At 40.3% G+C, this 22,932-nt stretch overlaps 1 protein-coding gene across 2 annotated transcripts in view; it reads left to right on the top strand.

Moving 5' to 3' along the window:
• The window catches only part of scaper (S-phase cyclin A-associated protein in the ER), a 324,173-nt gene that overhangs the window by 236,640 nt on the left and 64,601 nt on the right, over window positions 1-22,932 (top strand). For both annotated transcript variants that reach the window (XM_060853762.1, XM_060853761.1), the window contains exons 25-26: window positions 3,346-3,578; window positions 16,214-16,369. In XM_060853762.1, the coding sequence (XP_060709745.1) occupies window positions 3,346-3,578; window positions 16,214-16,369 (389 nt within the window). The remainder of the gene's footprint in view (window positions 1-3,345; window positions 3,579-16,213; window positions 16,370-22,932) is intronic.

Genomic DNA, 22,932 nt, shown 5'->3' with positions numbered 1-22,932 from the left:
TCAGTAGAATCTTCATTTTGTATGCCTGCAATTAACTGCTGCATTCTGCATAGTTTGGAGTCCATACATACATTTTTAAAAAAATTTCTCCTTTCAAGTCTTACTGTTATGTACATAAAGGATAAGTGCTTGACAATTCAAGTGCTTCATCTTACTCTCCCGCATTGGCCTTTTAAGATACCTTTTATTCCCCACCCCCTTTCAGCTAAAGGGTGAAACCATTAAGATGAAGCACAGATCATAAAATGTTAAAGGAGGGTTTGCAGCTGGCTTATCATCCTAAACATAAAGGATTTGTATACTTTTGCAACAGATGCTTCTCATTGTGTACGACAGAGAAGAGTCTCTACCTTACTAAGACCATAAAAGAGGAAGGGAGAGAAATTACATTAAAGCGTCTGAGAATAAGAATCCAGCACCTTAAATGATATGTCTTACAACTCAGTGTAAAGAATGGTGAAAACGAGCTTGACAACCTTGATGTAGATTATAATATCTGTTGGCTGTATTCCCATGTTAATAGATGATTTAAAGTTTCACATTTGTAATTTGGTCAGCAATTGATTGCAAACCCAACTAGCTACAGATTTGAAAGATGCTTGGTAATAATGAACTAAAACATTTTTCAGAGTGTTTAGCAATGATTAATGCAGCTTTAAGAAACCCCACTGGAAATGTTTAATGGGAAGAGGACTTAGAACACCTTCAGTAGGATTTGTTATGACATTGACACGTGGTGCCATCGCTATGAACCATCTGCAAGATGCAGAATATTGCTGTCAGTGTTCCTTGACTGGAGAGGGAAAAATACTTCAGTCCAGAATTTTGATCACTGTGAAGTGATTTTTGGGATATTTCTTTCTGCACACCGAGTGAGGATAGAATTGGCCTGTGATATGATCCACCTTGTGCTTGAATAATTTATTGAAAAGCAGATTTAACCAAATCAGACAACTCACAGTGAAGATACTTGGTTATAATTGATAGGCTGAAAAACAGTGAACTCTGACCTTAAATAAAACTGTTCTTTGAAGTGGCTGATAAACCTATTCAAAAGTAGTAGACTTCACCCCAAACAGGATAAGAACCTTGCACAACAACAATTTGCATTTATGTAGCACCTTTAACAGTGTACCATCCCAAAGCACTTCACAAGGATGTTCTTAAACAGAGGGAAAAGAATATTAGCTTATAAAAAATGCACCTTTATTATTGAATGTGGCAAGATTTGAAGTAGGCAGCAGATATTTAATTGACATCAAAGGGAGAAGGACAAATATCCATATCATACTTTTCACAATTTCAGACATCCCAAAGTGCATTACAGCTAATAGAGTACTTTCTGAGTATTTTCAAGTGTCATCACATCATTTTATTCATGGAATGGAAAAATAATTTTTTAGGAGCATCAATTGAACTTGGCACAGCAAAAGATTAATGTAAAGGAATTGTGGTCCATATTTAAGACCAAATAAACATTTTGGTTTTGTGAAAAAGGTTTGATTCCCTAAGTTCAAAGTGTCTAATTGACCAAAAGGGTGGGCAATACTCTGGCAATTTAGCATTCTGAGGATTTTCACAATTTAGTTTTTTGAGCTGCACATTATTGAACTAGCTGTTCTATTTCTGACCAGTGGATATTGACACAGTAGCTCATGTACAGAAGAGCCAATGGAGTATACAAGGGAAGTCACAAAAGGTCAAAACAAAATTGAGGAAAGATTAACCAAGCTTAAGGAAAGGCAAAGTGGTTTCTACTGAAATCAGGAGGGGGCGGGGTGGAACACAAAAAGAAAGGTTTAGTATTTGAAAGAGAAATAAGAGAACCTGTTGAAGGAGGAGAAGAAAGAAAACATTTTAAGATGGTGTGTTTAAAAGTGAAAACTAACCAAAAAGTTGCATTCAGCTGCAAAGGGAGGCAAAGACATTACGACAGAGCAGCTGTTGAGATATGGAATCAAAGTACATACAAACAAAATGGAAACATTGAAGAAATGGCTAAGGCTTCATGGTAAGTTATTTTAGGGAAAAGAGAAGAGCTGTGCATCATTTTCATCACAATTTTATCATAGGTAAATTCTTGGGAGAGTTTTGATGTTGAAGCTCTATTATCATACATTCAAATTTCTGATTAAGTATTTTAAGAATTATAAGTTGTGAATCACAAATGTACCTGAATTAGTGCTGATTTTAACAATCTCACTTGGTCAGGTGGCCTATCAACAACAGATGCAAAAACATAAAACTCATGCTAGCTCATATATAAAACATTGCCACGTTAGGTTTCTTTTTGGTCAGACTTCTATCCATCACCATGTGTACCTTATGAAATTTAAAACTAAGATGCTTTATGCATAAAGGACATGGCATGATCCCTGAGAGGCCCCTGAAAAATCTTAGTCTCTGCTGAACAGCAAAATCAGCAATTATCTATGAAATGATCATCAGACTTCAAAAGTCTGATGGTTAGAGATTGGTGAAAGGTCCTTTTGCATTGTGACTTGTTCCTGAAAGGGGTGCCACCTAGAAGGACCTGGAAATGCTGCGCTCTGCATCTTGGTTGGATCCATGGAGCAGAGAGTTCTGATGGTAAACCAAAGACCTAGGATACATGCTGGCAGTGAGATCTGCACGTGGATATATCAGACCGTTCACATTGAGGAAGAATTATCAAATGTGCAAAATAATAAGTTGCATTTATATAGCACCTTTAACAATGTGAATTTAGCAATTAACCTTGGTTTAAAAATGTCCTCAGATACTTTGCAAGTACATTATCAAATGTTTGATACTGAGCCACATAAGGAGATATTGTCGTGACAAAGAATGGGGATCAAGAAACACCCCAAAGAAATAGAAAAACAAAGGATGTTAGAGTTTGGGGCTTAGATAGTCTTTTGCATAACCATCAGTGGTGGAGTGGAGTTTGCTGGTTCTGCTAATGCATTGAAAATCTCAGTTTCATATTGTAAGTAAATGGGAAAATGTAATTTACATTTCTTTAAAATATTTGATGTTTTGATTTCAAATTTAAGTAATGAAATCATTCTCACCTCAAAAGCTGTATTCAACAGTGTGATAGAATGAATACAATTGCAGAAAGGCCAGTAAACACAGGCAAAGCACATTTGTACTTTGGATATGTATGTATATTATGCTAAGACACTCATCAGTGTTAGAGAAAGAGTGGGGGACAAAGCTTGTTTTCTCAAATCAGGGGCAAAAATCCAAGGATGTGTACAAGTGCTTTTACATTGGAGAAATGTTCAGTTTTCATGCCTGAAAGCCCTGATTGAATTTGAGTGTTCTATTCTGATTCTTTGCTATTTTTCCCCGATTTTTCAGCTTTTTGTTCCAGCTGAAGACGAGGCTATCATTGGAAAGAGTGTGAGCAAGCAGGTGTTTGAAGGGCTGACCACAGGGCTCCTGCACACCTGTGCTACTGTGCTTGGGTGCTTGGCCAACCATCTTCCTGAGGCCAACAGCCATCCTGGGACACCTAAGAAATCTGGGCAAGAAACAAAATATAACCTTTCACAGAGTGAGCTCTGCATCAGCAGGGTTCAGGATCTCATCAGGTGAGAGCACTGACTGTGTTTTAGTAGGAGTGAAATAAATGCAATAGTAGATATATTATTCTACTATTTAAAATCTGATTGAAGATTTGTAGCTCGGGTATCCGTTGTTGTGGTTCTGCTCGCCGAGCTGGAAGTTTTTGCTGCAAACGTTTCGTTCCCTGGCTAGGGAACATCATCAGTGTTGTTGGACCCTCGTGTGAAGCGCTGCTTTGATGTTTCTTCCGGTATTTATATTGGTTTGTTCTTGCCGCTTCCGGGTGTCAGTTTCAGCTGCAGTGATTTGTATGTGGGGTCCAGGTCGATGTGTCTGATGATGGATGTTCTTGCCGTTTCCGGGTGTCAGTTTCAGCTGTAGTGGTTTGTATATGGTGTCCAGGTCAATGTGTCTGTTGATGGAGTTTGGGGATGAATGCCATGCTTCTAGGAATTCTCTGGCTGTTCTCTGTCTGGCTTGTCCTATGATAGTGGTGTTTTCCCAGTCAAATTCATGTTGCTGGTTGTCTGAGTGTATGGCTACTCTGAGCTAACAATCCGCATCCATGAACATCAGCTAGCCACAAAACGACACGACCAGCTATCTCTAGTAGCCGTACACTCAGACAAACAGCAACATGAATTTGACTGGGAAAACACCACTATCATAGGACAAGCCAGACAGAGAACAGCCAGAGAATTCCTAGAAGCATGGCATTCATCCCCAAACTCCATCAACAGACACATTGACCTGGACACCATATACAAACCACTACAGCTGAAACTGACACCCGGAAACGGCAAGAACACCCATCAACAGACACATCGACCTGGACCCCACATACAAATCACTGCAGCTGAAACTGACACCCGGAAGCGGCAAGAACAAACCAATATAAATACCGGAAGAAACATCAAAGCAGCGCTTCACACGAGGCTCCAACAGCACTGATGATGTTCCCTAGCCAGGGAACGAAACGTTTGCAGCAAATACTTCCAGCTCGGCGAGCAGAACCACAACATTATTCTACTATATACTTACTTACCTCCCTGCCCGGCCTTGTACAGTCTGTCAGAGCCTGTACAGTATTCCTTCTGGTATCTGTTTCATTTCCAATTTACCCTGAGGCACATCTTTCACTCATTACTTCCTTGCTTTCTGCAATGCTGCACTAAATCCATTTGCTTTGCCAATTCAATTCCTGGCATAAGAATCCCTGAAAAAAATCCATTTGTTTTTCTGTAACTTTAATTTGCTGCTGTACACAAATTCCTCCTTTCTGTTTTACACATTGTGTCAAGGTAAACTCTTATATAATTTCCATATTACTTATTTTTGTCCAACACTTTTTCCCAAAAAGCAATCTCTGATGTTCACCCAAGTTACTTCATGGCCAGCTCTATGGGTAAATGTGCTGTGTTTTTGTTGTGACCCTTAATCCATACTGAGTTAACCAATCTCTTCTGTGATTCTGTTGGGTGAGTAAGGAAAAAGGATAGAATTTGTGTCTGTCAGCTAAGAATGGAAAAATCAACTTGCCTTCCTAACCCCAATCTTTATGATGCCTTTTACGTATATGCCTCTGTGGCCATTAGAATCGTAGAACCAAACAGTGATGATTTTAATCCAATCACTTTGTCAGGTGGTCTGTCAACAGTTAAAACTCATACCAGCTCATTTATAAATCATTGCCTCATTAGGTTTCTTTTTGGTCAGCTCATTGTCCATCATCGTATTTGAAACTTCATATAAAATCACAGATATAATTTCACATGATTAATACGCAAGTGCACATTCTCCCTTCTCAGGGATGCACCTCAGTTAGTCAGGTAGAGAGTTTAAGCACAAGTTAGTTAAACCAGTCTTTAGTGTGCCTATATGTTCGCAAAATTGCAAACCAATAGATATCTCACCAGTCTCTGTGTAAGCGGGTTTTGAGAAGATTCGTAGCTCAGATTGAGGGTCTGGATGTAAGTTTGCTTGTTGAACTGGAAGGTTCATTTTCAGACGTTTCGTTACCATACTAGGTAACATCATCTGTGAGCCTCCAGTGAAGCACTGGTGTTAGTGACCCACTTTCTATTTTTGTGCTTAGGTTTCCTTGGGTTGGTGTCATCATTTCTACTGGTGGTGTCATTTCCTGTTCTTTTTCTCAGAGGGTGGTAAATGGGGTCCAGGTCAATGTGCTTGTTGATAGAGTTCCGGTTGAAATGCAATACTTATAGGAATTCTCGCGTGTGTCTCTGTTTGGCATGTCCTAGGATGGATGCATTGTCCTAGTCGAAGTGGTGTCCTTCCTCATCAGTATGTAAGGGTACTAGTGAGAGTGGGTCAGGTCTTTTTGTAGCCAGTTGATGTTCGTGTAACCTGGTGGCTAGTTTTCTGCCTGTTTGTCCAATGTAGTGTTTGTTACAGTTCCTGCAAGGTATTTTATAAATGACATTAGTTTATGCACAGACAATTTTTACAAAATATCTTGCAAGAACTGTAACAAACACTACCTTGGACAAACAGGCAGAAAACTAGTCACCAGGATACATGAACATCAACTAGCCACAAAAAGACATGACCCACTTTCACTAGTACCCTTACATACAGATGAGGAAGGACACCACTTTGACTGGGACAATGGATCCATCCTGGGACAAGCCAAACAGAGACATGCACAAGAATTCCTAGAAGCATGGCATCCCAACCGGAACTCGATCAACAAACACATTGACTTGTATCCCATTTACCACCCTCTCGGAAGAAGAACAGGAAATGACAGCACCAGAGGAAATGATATCACCAACCCAAGGAGCCTAACACACAAATAAAAACCGATTCACTAACACCAGTGCTTCACTGGAGGCTCACTGATGATGTTACCTAGTATGGTGACGAAATGTCTGAAAACAAACCTTCCAGCTCAGCAAGCAAACTTACATCCAGTCTCTATGTAAATTATCAGTACCGTACAGGTAATTTGTAAGTTTCCTGCTGCTTGTCAGATAGGATTAGTTTACTCGGTAGGGCATGTAGTTGCAGCATTTTCAGGAGCCAAATGATGATAACCTCAACCAAATAGATTTACCTCTCTTGGTTCCATTCATAGGCCAAGCTGGCTAGTCAATCCTGAAACATTGCAGACCTGACTGGCTCACCTACTGGATCATTATGTCTGCCAACAAGGCTAGATTATTTCTATATGCTCCCACATTTAGGAATACAGGTCCAGATGAGAACAGTAGAATTTTGTGAAAGGTGAGAACATTAATCCATCGTCACTGTACCTACTGTTCATAAAGGAGTGGAAAATCCTGAACTAAAATAAAATCGACATGATTAGAGAAAAATAAGATTAGATGAGATAACATTTTTTAGAAATATGGAATATAATGATATGCCAACAAAAGAATACAACAGTAGAAGATGCTGATAAGACCAAATTTGGAGTACTGAGTGTAGATTTGCTGGTGTATTTACGGAAAGATATCATTTTACTGGAGGCAGTTCAGAGAACTTTCACTAGAATGGTCTTTGGCATGGAGGGATTGTTTTATGAGCAAAGGCAGGACAGCTTGGGACTCTGCTCACTGGAATTTAGCAGAATGAGAGGTCATCTCATTGAAACATATAGGATTCTCAAGGGCCTTGACGGTAAATGCTGAGAGGATGTTTCTCCTATTGGGAGAGTCAAGGACCAGAGGGCATAGTCTCAGAATAATGTAGGATTGAGATGAGGAGGACTTGCTTTTCTGATAGTTGAGTGTCATTTGAGCTCCTTACCACAGCGAGATAGGGGGCAGAGTCCTTGTGTATATTTAAGGCTAGGTAAATAAGTTCTTGATTAGACAGTGAATCAAGCGTTTAGGGGAAAACACAGGAAAGTAGATGTGAGGGCTGTCACATCAGCCAAGATTCTTTTAAATGGCAGAGCAGGCTCAAGGGTCCTCCTATTCCTATTTCCTATGGTCAGTAGGATCAATATTTTTGACTTGAATCCAAGTCTTAAAAGTATCTGTTTTACAGATTCTAAAACTTAACGTACAATTTTAATAGAGTTCATTGTTTTTTTAAGACACCTAGTTGTTTAATTCTGAGTTTCTCAATTGCACATTTGTCAATGCATTTTATTTTTAAGAATCGCATGTAAACCTTCCTAATCTTTGTTTCTCATCTGAGGTGTAAAGGTAGTTTCAGGCTGAAAAAGGTGGTGTTTGAATTATGGACAAAAGTGAAAAGGACAGTAATTATTCCCTCTGAGTCACCATTGTGGTCTTCACTCAATATTGTTTAGTGCAGTCTGTGCAGGTAATTCAAAGTATTGCATGGCAGCCATAGCCAGGAGCGTTCAAAAAGGCTGAGGTCAGAGTTCGTGCAGAATGAGCAACTGACTCTATAGTAAGGTGAGAAATGATTGAAGCAGACTTGAGTAGCCTAAGGAAAGGAAGTGATTGAAACATTCAAGGCCGAGAACAATACGTGAAGTGACAAATGCAGTTCTATTCTGACATAAATGCAACTTCTTCTATTAGTGTTGCTTTGCACCATTGGGTTTCTCAGAGCTGCCAGCAGTATTTGTAAGTTATTTGAATATTTCAAGTTCTCATTGAGTTGGAAGGATCAATCGTAGAATCATAGAGACATACAGCATGAAAACAGACCCTTTGGTACAACACGTCCATGCTGACCATATATCCTAATCTAATCTAGTCCCATTTGCCAGCACTTGGCCCGTAAGCCTCCAAACGCTTCCTAGTCATGTACCCATCCAAATGCCTTTTAAATGTTGTAATTGTACCAGCCTTCACCGCTTCCTCTGGCAGCTCATTCCATACATGCACCACCCTCTGTGTGAAGAAGTTGCCCATTCAGTCCCTTTTAAATTTCATCCTCTAGTCCTGGACTCCCTCACTCCAGGGAAAAGACCTTGTCTATTTACCCTATCCATGCCCCTCATGATTTTGTATACCTCAAAATGTCACCCCTCAGCCTCTGAGGCTCCAGGGAAAACAGCCCCAGCCTATTCAGTTTCTAAACTCTGGTTTCCAGCATCTGCAGTCCTCACTTTTGCCTATTCAGTCTCTCCCCATAGCTCAAATCCTCCAACCCTGGCAACATCCTTGTAAATCTTTTCTGAACCTTTCACGTTCTGATAGGAAGGAGGCCAGAATTGCATGCAACATTTCAAAAATGATCTAACCAATGTCCTGTACAGCTGCAACATGACCTCCCAACTCATATACTTAATGCTTTGACCAGTAAAGGAAAGCATATCAAACACCTTCACTATCCTATCTAACTGCGACTGCACTTTCAAATATCTGCAGTCCAAAGTGTCTTTGCCTCTTACATTTCTGTTAAAAAGAAGTGCTTCATTATTGAATCCTAGGTAAGCTTCTGTCATTTGACTTGGCTTTATTGACACTGTTCATTTTTCTTATGAGATAAAGTCACTGTTATTGGGCCAACTGCCAAGCTTGGAAGGAATAACAACAAAGTATTGGAGAAACTCAACAGATTTGGCAGCATTTATGGAGAGAAAAACATAAAGTCCAATATGACTCATCTTTGGCAGCTTGAAAAGAGGCTGGATCAGAGACTCTATTCTGCCCTGCTCTAGCTCTTTGTCTGATTTTTGATCTTAGTCAACATAGCTGCCTGCCATAACTGTGTAATCACATTCCCAATAATGTGGAGCATTGATTATTATTTTTTAATAGATTTTCATCAACAGTAAAGGAAAAATAACAGCGGCAACAGTTTTCAGGGTTTAGTACAGTAATACAAAGGAAAAGTACTGCAAATAATGGAAATTGAACATATAAAGAGAAAATGCTAGAAATACTCAGCAGATCAAACAGCATTTGTGGAGAGAGCACAGAGTTAATTGTTAACAGCCAGTGTCATTTGAATTAAAAGTTCTAAACCTGAAATATTAAACCTAATCACATGTTTCCACAACCTGGTCACCATTTCCAGAAGATTATTGACATTGTTGAAAGACACCATCGGCAGAGAGACTTAAAATTAGCTTTCTTAAAAGTGGATCTGAAGGCAGATCCTATCTGCTGTGTCAGTTAATTGCTGTTTTCTTTATGACTGCTAATCCCTATACATCAAAGAAAGATAACATGAAGGAGTGAGAAACTGAGGTGGGGTGGGGGGAGTGTCAAGTCAAGGAATGATCTGCAGAGAGAGCTCTTCCATTCTGCAATGCTCTGATAATATTGCAAATTACTATGACAATTGAATATATGTACAGTCAAGCTCTAGTTATGATTAAAGGCAGCTGATGCTAATTTTGGAAAGATTTGGGCCTATACATGGGAAACACAGGGCTCGTTTGGTGCAGTTGATAGCGCTGCTGCCTCTGAGGCAGTTGGTCCAGGTTCAAGTCCCATCTGCCAATGAGATGTGTCATAACAAATCTGAACATTTTTATTTTAAGAATAGTTTCAACCTGGTTAGCAGGGTCTGTGAAAGTGAAAAGTTGCTTGCACCTATGCTGTTCAGATTATTGTGAAAAAGCTATGAGGAAGACAGGTCAGCTCCTGCTTCCTTTGCCAGATGTACGTTTACCACACTACTATGCTAAAATGTTTTATTGATTGAATCTTTATTCAGTTAATTCAATCTATGTACGCTCAAGTATCCATTGTTCGACCAGCAAATTTCTGTATACACTACTTAATTGGAACAACTGTTTTTATATCCATTTTCTTGTCTTGAGATACATGTAGAGCTTACCTTCAAACATGTAAAGTACAGATGCTTAGTCAATGTGGCAGTAATGTCCACACTGTTGAAACATTAAAATCTGCACAGAAGGTCTAATCAGCCCGATGAATGTGTTCAAATCTGTTTCATACCACACTTAAGTTACTTTCACCCCTTTTATTGCAGACCTAATTTCTGACTCCAGGCTTACGTTAAATCTTTAGTGCTGAACAGTGCTAATGTTGTAGTGTAAATGCACCCTGAGCTAATTACTGTTGGTATACCTTTCAGGAGGTGACCCTAACCCTCAGTTGTAGGTATCGTCGACCTTGGTAACCAGGGGTTTTGAAGGGAGAATTGGGCAGAAATGCAAGGCAAAATCTAGTGACTGTGATTAAGAGAAGCATGTTGGTCGATGTCAAGGGAGGGTTAAGCTTAACTATAATTGACCCAGTCTTCAGCCCCAAGGAAAATAGTTAGTTGACACTCTGAAGAATAACCATTTTTACAAAGCGCTAGAGCAGTAGAGAAATAGTTCAGTGGATGTCAGCTTTTCAGAAAAAGTAGAGGGAAAATCAGAGTAAAAAGAATGAAGATGCCAGTGAGAAAAGAATCCCTGCTATGTTGTGAAAAATAACTGGAAGAATGCAACAGAATATGCAAATCAAAGGTGGGAGGTCTCCTGATTGATGGTTTGTGCTGTGAAGATGTCAGGTGCAATGAACTTGGATAATGCCAGAGGCACAAAGTAAGCTGAGACTGTCTAATACCTATGGCATTGAGGGGTATGGGCAGGGCGTAGAGCTTCCATAGAAACTGTGACAGGGTGAAGATGCAATTAGGAGCGATTTGATGCAGATTTTGGACAGTAAGAGAATGCAGTTTGGACTCAGTCTCAAATTAGAAGTGGTATAATGACAAGTCTGTCTGGAAAGACTACCTGTTAGGTAAAGTATTGGGTTTCCCTTCAGGTGTTTAGGGTACAAATTAGAGGATAGTGTTTTGCATTAAATGACCGGGTTTTTGAATGTGAAGGATAAAAGCTTTTGTAAGTTGGAAAAGGTTAAACTGTTCTCTCTCTAATCTAAATCAAATTGGCTTCTTTGTTGACCAAGCTGGATTTAAATGAGATTTCTTTCTCCCTAGAGGATGACAATATCAACTCTTTAACCTGCTGCAACACCTTTTTATTTCAATATTTTCTCTAATCAATTTTCTTTCACCACCTATTGTCCCAACTGCAAGAAACTTCTGTGCACAGTTCCATAAATAGCATTGCCTCTAGGGTATTTGACAAAATGATGACTCTTCACATTAGGGGTTTGACATTGAGCTACCAGGATTCAACAACTGGAGAGCATCACAAACAAACCAAACTTCAACTCAGTGGACTTCCCCAAATACACATTGTCCTGCACTAGGTTAAGTGAGTGCAACAAAGAAGACTCCTCCCCCACCATTTCATGAATGTCAATCCCAGTTGCCAACAAACTTGCTGTTCTCTGTTCTGCCAATCTGACTTTTTTTTTCTGCAATCACCATTCTTTGTCCCATCTGCGTATGATATAGTTTTCAGAAAAATAGTTGCTGAATTACAGACCATTTTGTGACCTGTCCCTACGAGGAACTGGACTGATGTCAGCTGTAATCACATTATTAAGTGATTCTTTGCAGGAAGGGTGTTGAAATTCCTCGTCTTGGTGGATCATTTGGTGCATTCACTAGAGTCCCATAATGCCATATTTTCAAGATGAGACTCACCTGCACACTTAGCGTTTTGATAAGTATCAATTTTTGTACAAGTTCTAGTTCCTTTTGGATCAGACGATGTTGTGTTGAAGTTCCACTAAGGGACATGAGCTCGTACAACTGTACTTCCCAAACCTTTGATACCATTTTGAGGCTTTAGAGTTGCCATGGTCTCCGGTCAATGGTGGTGGTGGTGGTTTGTGGGGGAAGAGAGAGAGGGAATTGATGAAAGCTGGTGAAGGGGGGTCAGTCTATGTCGCCTTGGAATTAGGATATCGACTCCCACGTTGGAGGTCTAAATGTTGAAATCAGATGTGACAAGATGATGCATTTTAGATTTTCTGTTCTCTGATGTCCTATCATAACAATGCCATTGAATCTACTGTGATAATTCAGTTAGTTATTAAAGATCCTATGACAAAATTAAGATCAAGGAGTAACTTCTCGTGTCCTGACCTCCAATATTCAAACCAATACTATCATTCATGGATGTCAGTTTGCTCACTGAGCTGGAAAGTTCAGTTTCAGACATTTCGTCACGATACTCAGTTAAACCGTCAGTGAGCTTCCAGATGAAGCACTAGTGGTATGGCCTGCTTTTTAATTTATGTGTATAGGTTTTCTTGGGGTGGTGATGTCATTTCCTGTTCTTTTTCTCAGAGGGTGGTAAATGGGCTCCAAGTGTGTTTGTTGATAGACTTCTGGTTGGAATGCCATGCTTCTAGGAATTCTTGTGCGTGTTTCTGTTTGGCTTGTCCAAGGATGGATATGTATTCCAGTCGGAAGTAGTGTCCTTCCTCATCTGTATGTAAAGATACTAGTGGCAGCTAACAATCATCTCAACATTCAAAAATGAAGCTGCATTAGAACATTATTTCAACGAACCACTACACACTGCAGTGCAGAGGAAAATCACCTATACAGTGTACTCAAAAAGAACAGGTACCCAACGAACACAGTCCAGCAATTCTCAGCAATAAATCCAAATAAGCAGACAAAACACATCCAGAAATCCTAGCCGCTCTCCCCTACATCAAGGTCTTCTCAGAAAGCACTGCCAGACTACTCAGACCTTTTGGCATCATGGTATCCCACCAACACACCAAAACAGCAGCTAATGAACTTGAAGGACCCTGTACAGACAAAAACAAAACCAATGTAATTTACAAAATACCTTGCAAGAACTGTAACAAACACTACTTTGGACAAACAGACAGAAAACTAGCCACCAGGATACATGAACATCAACTAACCACAAAAAGACATGACCCACTCTCACTAGTATCTTTACATACAGATGAGGAAGGACACGACTTCGACTGGGACAACACATCCATCCTAGGACATACCAAACAGAGACATGCACAAGAATTCCAAGAAGCATGGCATTCCAACTGGAACTTAAACACATTGACTTGGATCCCATTTATCACTCTCTGAGTAAAAGAACAGGAAATGATGTCACCAACCCAAGGAAACCTAAACACACAACTAAAAGGCAGGCCATACTACCAGTGTTTCATCCGGAGACTCACTGATGATGTCACCTAGTATGATGACAAAACCTCTGAAACCGAAACTTCCAGCTCAGCGAGCAAGCCTACATCCAGAACCTCAACCTGAACCACAAATCTTCTCAAAACTCACTAGCATTCAGAACCTCAACCTGAGCTACAAATCTTCTCAAAACTCACTATCATTCAACTCATTCCTGTTTGTGGGATTTTGCTGTATGCATAGTGGCTGCAACATTTCACTGACTGTGTATTTCATTGCAAGTGCCGGATTTGAAATATTTGTTTTAATTTTATCGTGGCAGTTCATTGACATTTCTGAGAAATACATAAATCAGTCTTAAAAATAAATTCACTACAGTGGAAGGTGAAAATGTGAAGAACATAGAACATTACATCACAGTACAGCCCTCAATGTTGCGCCGACCTGTCATACCAATCTGAAGCCCATATAACCTACACTATTCCATGTACGTCCATATAATTGTCCAATGACGACTTAAATGTACTTAAAGTTGGCGAATCTACTACTGTTGCAACAAAGCATTCCATATCCTTACTACTCCCTGAGTAAAGAAACTACCTCTGACATCTGTCCTATATCTATCACCCCTCAATTTAAAGCTATGCCCCCTCATGCTCGCTGTCACCATACTTGGAAAAAGGCTTTCCCTGTCCACCCTATCTAACCCTCTGATTATCTTCTATGTCTCTATTAAGTCTCCTCTCAACCGCCTTCTCTCTAACGAAAACAGCCTCAAGTCTCTCAGCTTTTCCTTGTAAGTCCTTCCCTCCATACCAGGCAACATCCTAGTAAATCTATGCACCCTTTCCAAAGTTTCCACATCCTTCTTATAATGCGGTGACCAGAACTGTACACAATACTCCAGTGTGGCTGCACCAGAGTTTTGTACAGCTGCAGCATAACCTCACGGTTGCGGAACTCGATCCCTCTATTAATAAAAGCTAAAACACTGTATGCCGCCTTAACAACCCTGTCAACATGGCAACTTTCAAGGATCTGTGTACCTGGACATCGAGATCTCTCTGCTCATCTACACTACCAAGAATCTTACCATTAGCCCAGTACTTTGCATTCCGGTTACTCCGACCAAAGTGAATCACCTCACACTTGTCCACATTAAACTCCATTTGCCACCTCTCAGCCCAGCTCTGCATCTTATTTATGTCTCTCTGTAACCTACAACATCCTTCATCACTATCCACAACTCCACCTTAGTGTCGTCTGCAAATTTACCAACCCACCCTTCTACACCCTCATCCAGGTCGTTTATAAAAATGACGAACAGCAGTGGGCCCAACACCGACCCTTGCAGTACACCACTAGTAACTGGACTCCATGATGAACATTTCCCATCAACCACCACCCTCTGTCTTCTTTCAGCAAGGCAATTACTGATCCAAACTGCTATATCTCCCACAATGCCATTCCTCCGCATTTTGTACAATAGCCTACTGTGGGAAACCTTATCGAACGCCTTGCTGAAGCCCATATACACCACATCAACCGGTTTACTCTCATCTACCTGTTTGGTCACCTTCTCAAAGAACTCAATAAGGTTTGTGAGACACGACCTACCCTTCACAAAACCGTGCTGACTATCCCTAATCAAATTATTCTTTTCTAGATGATTATAAATCCTATCTCTTATAACCTTTTCCAACACTTTACCAACAACTGAAGTAAGGCTCACTGGTCTATAATTACCAGGGTTGACTCTACTCCCATCTTGAACAGGGGAACCACATTTCCTATCCTCCAATCTTCTGGCACTATTCCTGTAGACAATGACGATTTAAAGATCAATGCCAATGGCAGTGGTTTGTTGAAGAAAGAACCGGCTGCAGTTTTGAAATATTAAATGAGCTTGTCTACCCTTATCCCTTGATTCCAAACATTTATCAATCTCAGTCTTCCACGTATTCAGTGACGAAGCACCCACAATTCTCTGGGTAGAAAATGGACTGCAGCAATTCAAGGAAACAGCTCACCACCCTCTTCTCAAGGACAATATGATGGATAACAAATACTGGCCCAACCAGCAATGCTCATATCCCATGAATGATTTATTTTTAAATTCTGAAAAGTTGCAAGAAATTCCTCCTCTTCTCTGTCAACGTAACCAACCCTTTATCCTGAGATAGTACTCCCTATTTCCAGTCTCTTCTATAGGGGGAAAAATCCTCCCAGCTTTACAAATAATTTTATGAAATTATAAAATGATTAATTTCTAACCTTTTAAGTACTTTCATACTATTTTTCCACAGTTACAAAACTTTTAAATATTTTCACCCAATTAGTATATTTCCTATGACATCACATGGAGAAAGAACAGACATGTATAGTCAAATGAACTGAGCTTAAGGAATTGAGGAATATTTGCACTATGGAGCACAGATGTAATTTGCTCATTATCTTAAAGTGCAGTCTTGCCTTACTTTCATACTTCAGTTGTGAAATCCTATCTCCATTTTTGTCATGAAAATCTCCTCTGTCACAGTGTAATTATAATCTGCATAATTTACATCAGTTTCCTTTATAAAGAATAGATATAGAAATTTATAATGGAAAACATTAGGAGATGTACATAAACCTGAAAAATTTTTAACATTTTAATTTATATTTAACTAACCTTATCTATGCTAATTTAGCTCTTTGTATTTATTTTCAGCTATGTGGTATATACTGGACTCACTGATAAGTTGTATAGCTGTTTCCTCTCAATACAAGGGCCCGTTGATGATCAACCTAAAATTGCCTCCTTTCTACAAAACGTTACAGCCCTGCTTCACAGTATGTGTCGGCTTTGCTTTGCTCTTGTCAATCGGTAAGTGATTGAGTAATTCAATAATCACAGTTTTTCTCCAGTAGCATAGCAGGTTGTCAATTCATGTTCTTGAAAATTTCAGATACTTCCAAGTGAACTGTTAAACTCCTGAAAGCCAGTTGTTGAAGGAAGAGATCAGAAGTCAATCTGATTTATTCACAAAACGAAACATTACAAATGCATGCCCCAAACTTTCCAATCCACCCCACAATTGTTCATAAGTGGCCCTTCATATTCTTGTGAAAAGTATATCTCTTAAACTCTTTTGAGCCAACTCGAAACAATTAGCCTAGTAACTAATTAACTGTTCCTTAAAGGGATCTGTAACAAAAGCAAATTATAAATAAAACTTAACACTCCTGGAACTGATAACACACGCCAGCCCCTGTGTCACCCAGCAGTTTCAGAAGGCCCCAAGTATATTGGTTACACTGCATGCTCTACCTTCAAGGATACTTTGGCACAAATGTAACCATGAAAGGGAGGCACACAGTTCTAGAGTCATACAGATGTACGATATGGAAACAGACCCCTCAGTCCAACCCATTCATACCAACCAGATATCCCAACCCAATCTAGTCCCACCTGTCAGCACCCGGCCCATATCCCTCCAAACCCCTTCTAAGTCAGGTTAAACAACCTTTTCAAGACCCTGTTGCCTGGATTGTTAAAGTGTGTTGAAGTAATTATTTAACGTACAGAGGAACCTAGATTATCTGAATATCAATTATCCAAATTTCAGATTATCCGAATAAGATCTCATGGTCCCGATAGAAACGTGACACCAAAGAGGTGTTTTCAACACTGATTGCGTGTTTTGTTTACAATGATTAAAAGTGAACTTGGCTCACTGAAATGCTGCCGAGAACAGTCCTGGACATAGATGGGAGCCCAGGCACCATCTCCAAATGACTGATCTCCAGTCCTCTCTCTTACCCCCCACATTTTCCCTGGGGTTCTACACAGGGGTGTACCCTAAACCCCCCTTCCCCAGCTAATCTCTCCAACATATCCTGTAAAGGAAAACAGTGGAAGTTGTCAAAAGTTGCAGTAAAAATATGTGTGTTTGTGTGCACATGCGCGCACTATTTTGAGACTCGCCCCCAAAGGCAACAGCAGTCTTGCTATTGGTGTTCAGTCCGGCGGGTGAATGGGGGGGACAGGTGGTGCAGGGTTGGACAGGGGTGGGGGCACACGAGGGGATGGTGGCTCGTGCACGATGTGCTGCTGCCTAGTCTCCTGAACAGGGAGCAGACTTAGCAAGTGTTTGCTGTGTCCGTCCCATTGAATTGATGGGGGTGGAGTGGAACGTGGGACGTAGGAGGCTTCACCAATGCTGCAGGTCACCTACACACAAGTGTGTTTCTGCTCAGAAACAAACCCTGAGACGGAGAGAGGTAGCAAGGCAGGCATGGTGAGCAAAATGGAAACTTCAGAAAACTGAGCCCCAGAGGAGAGGCATTGAATCAATTAACCGAATAATCAATTATCTGAACAAAATACTGCCAGCCCATCTAGTTCAGGTAATCGAGGTTCATTTGTATATCACTAAATTATTTTTTACAATTAATATGCATATATTTCATGAAAATCAAACTCAAAACTATAAATTAGTGAATTCACTCTTTATCCATTGCTGTCTTCTTTTCCCATGATCTAGACCACAGATGCCAATGCCAGTACTACTTCCAGCTTGGTTTCCACTATTTTTCTGCCAAATTCTTATTTCTCTGCTTCAACAGCAGATTGTTCTCTCCCTGCCCCTGCCCCTATTCAGATCAAATGAGACCAGGATTTTAACTCAAGAAGCACTATTGAAGTAGAGTGGGTCGCTTAACAATTGGAACAGAATAAAAAGCATTTTGTTTTTGGGATTTATGTGATAAATATCTGTGCAGAAGTGATAATACACAGCCTCAACTATATTACTCTTGGTGAAGGACTGAGCTATTTTGTCAACTATCAGTTAGCTTGCTGTCATATTTTAATTAGAGGCAAATGTAGCTGTTTTCGAAGTATTTTGTTCCAAATGTTGGTTGTGAAGTTGCAAAAGGCTATAGTGTACCTCAAGTATTCTAATTGTTGCTTGGTATAGGCGAAAATAAATCGATATGGCTGGTCTCTTAATGAAATTGTCATGTTTATAAATAATGCACAAAGAACTGAGATCAGATTCCAACCACTTAATTGTATGAAAATATTTATTCTATAGGTTTTAAGCCCAGTGACAGGTAATAATAGATAGGGAAGCAATCGCAATACTACCAGAAAGCCTTGTATTTTAAATGTGTGCTGTGCCTGCAGCTTTTTGTGTCCTGTTCTGCCGGATGCTTTTTACCCACTTGCATGCGAAAATACTTGTGTGCTTTTCTTTATTTTGTTTTAACCAATTATGTCACCCTCTCTCTTTTCTGAAAGCAATTTCATGGGCATCCAACACAATGTAATTTGCCTAAGTAACTGTGCTCTGTGTTTAAATGTAGTTACATTAGGTGTTTGCAGACAGTTCAACTACTGTGGCTGTTGCAAGAAAACCCAATCCTACCTTCATCCAAGGACTGCACGCACACAACGTGTCATTGGATTGTGATCAGAAACATTGGTTGACATTTTCTCGCTAGGTCTCGGCTGTAGAAACCAGCTGTGTAATCCATTTTTAAAAACAGCTATTCAGCAGATGTGGACAACATTGGCACTGGCTGGTTATGTTCATTGCTGACCTCTTGCGCTCAAGAATTGGGAACTGACTCCTGTTAGAATCGTGCAGTATTTGTGGTGATAGTGCTTCCTTAATAGTTTTAGACAAATGATTCCAGAATGTTTTAACCAGATTCCAATAACGAAACCTCAATATATGTCATGGCATAGCTATAAAATTTGGAAATTATGTTGTTGTCATGTTAATGTGACTCTTTCATGTTGGTTTAGGCAGTTGTGCTGTGACAGCCATTAAAGTTAGTTTTGTGTGTGATATAGAACGGTTCCCACTGACATTGCTATCAAAGAGCAAGTCTTCCCCTTTTAGCTCTCACCTGCTTTTCATCTTCCATTCATTGCATACACAACTTGTTAAAAGCATCCTCAAAGTATATGGATTTATTTAAAAAATGAAAACATGAAGATACAAGTATGATCTACAGATAAATGTTTGCCCACAGTTATCCGCTGTAATGAGAATCAGCTATGTACTTTCCTTTTGATTGTCTTGTTTTACTGTGACCAATTATTTGCAAGAATGAGAACTGAGAAATAAAATCTGTCAGCAATGTTTGCATAGGCTAGGTTTCTTTTCTCTCAAGGGATTTTCCTGATAGAGGTTTTAAAATTTATGTCAGGGTTTGAAATGTTAAATGTAGATTAGAAGTTACTACTTGTAGAGAAGACCAAAACTAGAGGCCATAAACGGAATAAGCACTAATGAATTAAATATGGATTCTTTATGCATACAATTATTAGAATGTGAAACTCATTACCATTGTAGAGAAGTTGAAACAAATAGCATAGACACATTTAAGGAGAAGTTGGATAAACATGAGGAAGAAAGGAAGGGAAGGTATTGCTGATAGTGTGGAAAGAGATCCATGTGGACCACAAATACTCACTGTGCCATACATTCTCCAATCTTGATAGTAAGATGAGCTGTAGGGAAAAACAGCAAGATTCCAAAGCAGCCACAATAATTTTAGTTCTACACAAACAACACTCTAACTCTAATGGTTAACCTGAATTCCACCCTTTCATCACACTGCAGGTCGAGAGTTGAGTTAAGCATAGTTAAAAATCTCACAATATCATGTTATAGTCCAACGGGTTTAATTGGAAGCACACTAGCTTTCCGAGCGCCGCTCCTTCATCAGGTAGTTGTGGAGGACACAATTGTAAGGCACAGAATTTATAGCAAAAATTTACAGTGTGATGTCACTGAAATTATAAATTGAAAAATACTTTGATTGTCTGTTGAGTCTGTCGAATACCATGATAGTTTCACTTCTTTCATGTGTAAAACACAAAACTTTTTTTTTAGAGTTGCATTCTCAGATTAACTGTTAGCTTGACAATATGTTGAAGATGTTAGCCCCCTGTTGTCTCTGCTATGCCATGATGTTTAGATTGATTCTAATCTAAGAAGTGAGATAACAGAGTTTTACATGAATTCATGCAGTTTTTGAGCAAAGTACAAATACAAATTCACCCCACAAAATATATGTGCATGTGGGTCTATGTGTCCGAGTGTTTGTGTCTGGGTTGGGGGGTTGAGAGTGTGAGAGTCTATACATGTGTGTAGTGAGTGTAGAGTGTCTTAAGTATGTGAGGGGGTGCGTGTGTGTGTGTGTCTGGGGTGGGGGGTTGTGAGTGTCTGTGAGAGAGAGTGTAGATGTTTGTGCGTGAGTGTAGAGTGGTCTAAGTTTCTGGGAGGATGTATGTGAGAGTGTGGGAGTGTGTGTGTGTCTGTAAGGGTGTGTGTGTGTGTCTGTGTATGTGTGTTTGTGTATAGGGGTGCCGGTGTGTGTGTGTATAGTGCAGTGGTGGTCACCTGTATTGTGACATGAACCCAAAGTCCCAGTTGAGGCCCTTCCTATGGGTATGGAACTTAGCTATCAGCCTCTGCTCGGCCACTTTTCGCTGCTGCCTGTCCCAAAATCCGCCTTGGAGGATGATCACCCAAAGGTCCGAGGTCAAATGTCCTGGACCGCTGAAGTGTTCCCCAACTGTGAGGGAACACTCCTGTCTTTTGATTGTTGTGCGGTGCCCATTCACCCGTTGCTGTAGCCTTTGCTCGGTTTCCCCAATGTACCATGCCTCAGGGCATCCTTGCCTGCAACATATAAGATAGACAACATTGGCTGAGTCACATGAGTACCTGCTACATACATAGTGGGAAGTGTCCCCACGCGCAATGGTGGTATCCATGTCCACACTCTAACACATCTTGCAACGCCTACCGTGACAGAGTTGTATGGAGTTGTGCTGAAAGCCAGGCAGCTTGCTACAAACAGTGATCTGTTTGAGGTTTGGCAGTTGTTTAAACGCAAGCAGTGAAGGTGTGGGGAAGGTCTTGGCGAGGTGCTCATCCTCATTGGTGTGTTGCAGGTCACAAAGAACATGGCGTAGTTTTTCAGCTCCTGGGATGTACTGAACAATGAAGGGTACCCTGTCGGTTGCAGCACGTGTCCTGAGGAGGTCATCGCAGTTCCTTGCTGTGGCACATCGGAACTGGCGGTCGATGAGTTGAGCATCGTATCCTGTTCTTATGAGGGCATCCCTGAGTACTTCCAGGTGCCCGTCACGTTCCTCCTCATCTGAGCAGATCCGGTGTACGCGTAGGGTTTGTCAATAGGGGATGGCTGTTTTAATATGTTTTGGGTGGAAGCTGGAGAAGTGTAGCATTGTGAGGTTGTCTGTGGGTTTGCGGTAGAGTGTGGTGCTGAGGTGTCCATCCTTGATGGAGACGCATGTGTCCAAGAATGAGACAGACAGTCAAGAGTAGTCCATGGTGAGTTTGATGGTGGGATGAAACTTGTTGATGTCACTGTGTAGTTTTATCAGTGACTCCTCGCCATGGGTCCAGAGGAAGAAAATGTCGTCAATGTACCTGATGTATAATGTTGGTTGGAGATCCTGCGTAGAGAAGAAGTCTTGTTCAAACCTGTGTATGAAGGTGTTGGCACATTGGGTGCAAATGTGGTCCCCATGGCTGTTCCATGTGTTTGGATGAAGAACTGGTTGTCAAAGATGAAGACATTGTGATCGAGGATAAAGCCGATGAGTTGTAGGATGGTGTTCGGAGATTGGTAGTTGTTGGTGTTGAGTACTGAGGCTGTTGCCGCGATGCCATCATTGTGGGGGATGCTGGTGTAGAGTGCTAAAACATCCATTGTAACGAGAATGTTCTGAGTTAAGCATAGATGGTATTACAGCTTTTTTTTTTGTGTATTTCTGTTTTGAGCTTGTCCTTCATTCATGACATAAGTAGCTAGTTTCATGTCATCTGTTTATCAACGCTGTGCTTTTCTTACATTGGTGATTGTACTTTGCATCACTCAAATATCAACTTTGGCTATGATAAACTATCCAGAACTGACTCTTCTGATGTTCCAGTAGATAAAGTTGACATTGAACAAAGCCAAACTGATGAGAAGGTTGATTATTGAGTCTGTTATGCTCACTCTGGACAGCAGCTAAGGCGCAACAATTAGCCTCAACACCCATATCAGGAGGGAGACATTAGTATCTGTCTTTGCTGGCCACAAATACTCTGAACATTATGCAAGGGCAAGAGTGGTTGCATGTGTATTGGACGTCTCAGTCAAATAGCTTGCTAACATTCACCGGGCTGGGCTCGTGTTTAAGTAAAACTGACCTCTGACCTCTTGCACAAGGTAGCAAGATGAACAAATGACAACCACCAAACTTAAAAGAATTTTAAAACAAACAACAAGGAAACTATCAAAAGCATAAAACTCGAATGAACTTTAAAACAGTTTGCTTTCTTTTTTTTTCAATAAGATAGTTAATACGGTAATTGTTGTTCTTCACATTCCAGCAGTCAGTGAAACTTGCAT

Source organism: Hemiscyllium ocellatum, chromosome 42 (genome assembly GCF_020745735.1).
Source record: "Hemiscyllium ocellatum isolate sHemOce1 chromosome 42, sHemOce1.pat.X.cur, whole genome shotgun sequence".
Taxonomy (NCBI): Eukaryota; Metazoa; Chordata; class Chondrichthyes; order Orectolobiformes; family Hemiscylliidae; genus Hemiscyllium; species Hemiscyllium ocellatum.
The sequence above is the reverse complement of the archived record's forward strand: the minus strand, read 5'-3'. Positions and strand labels throughout refer to the sequence as shown.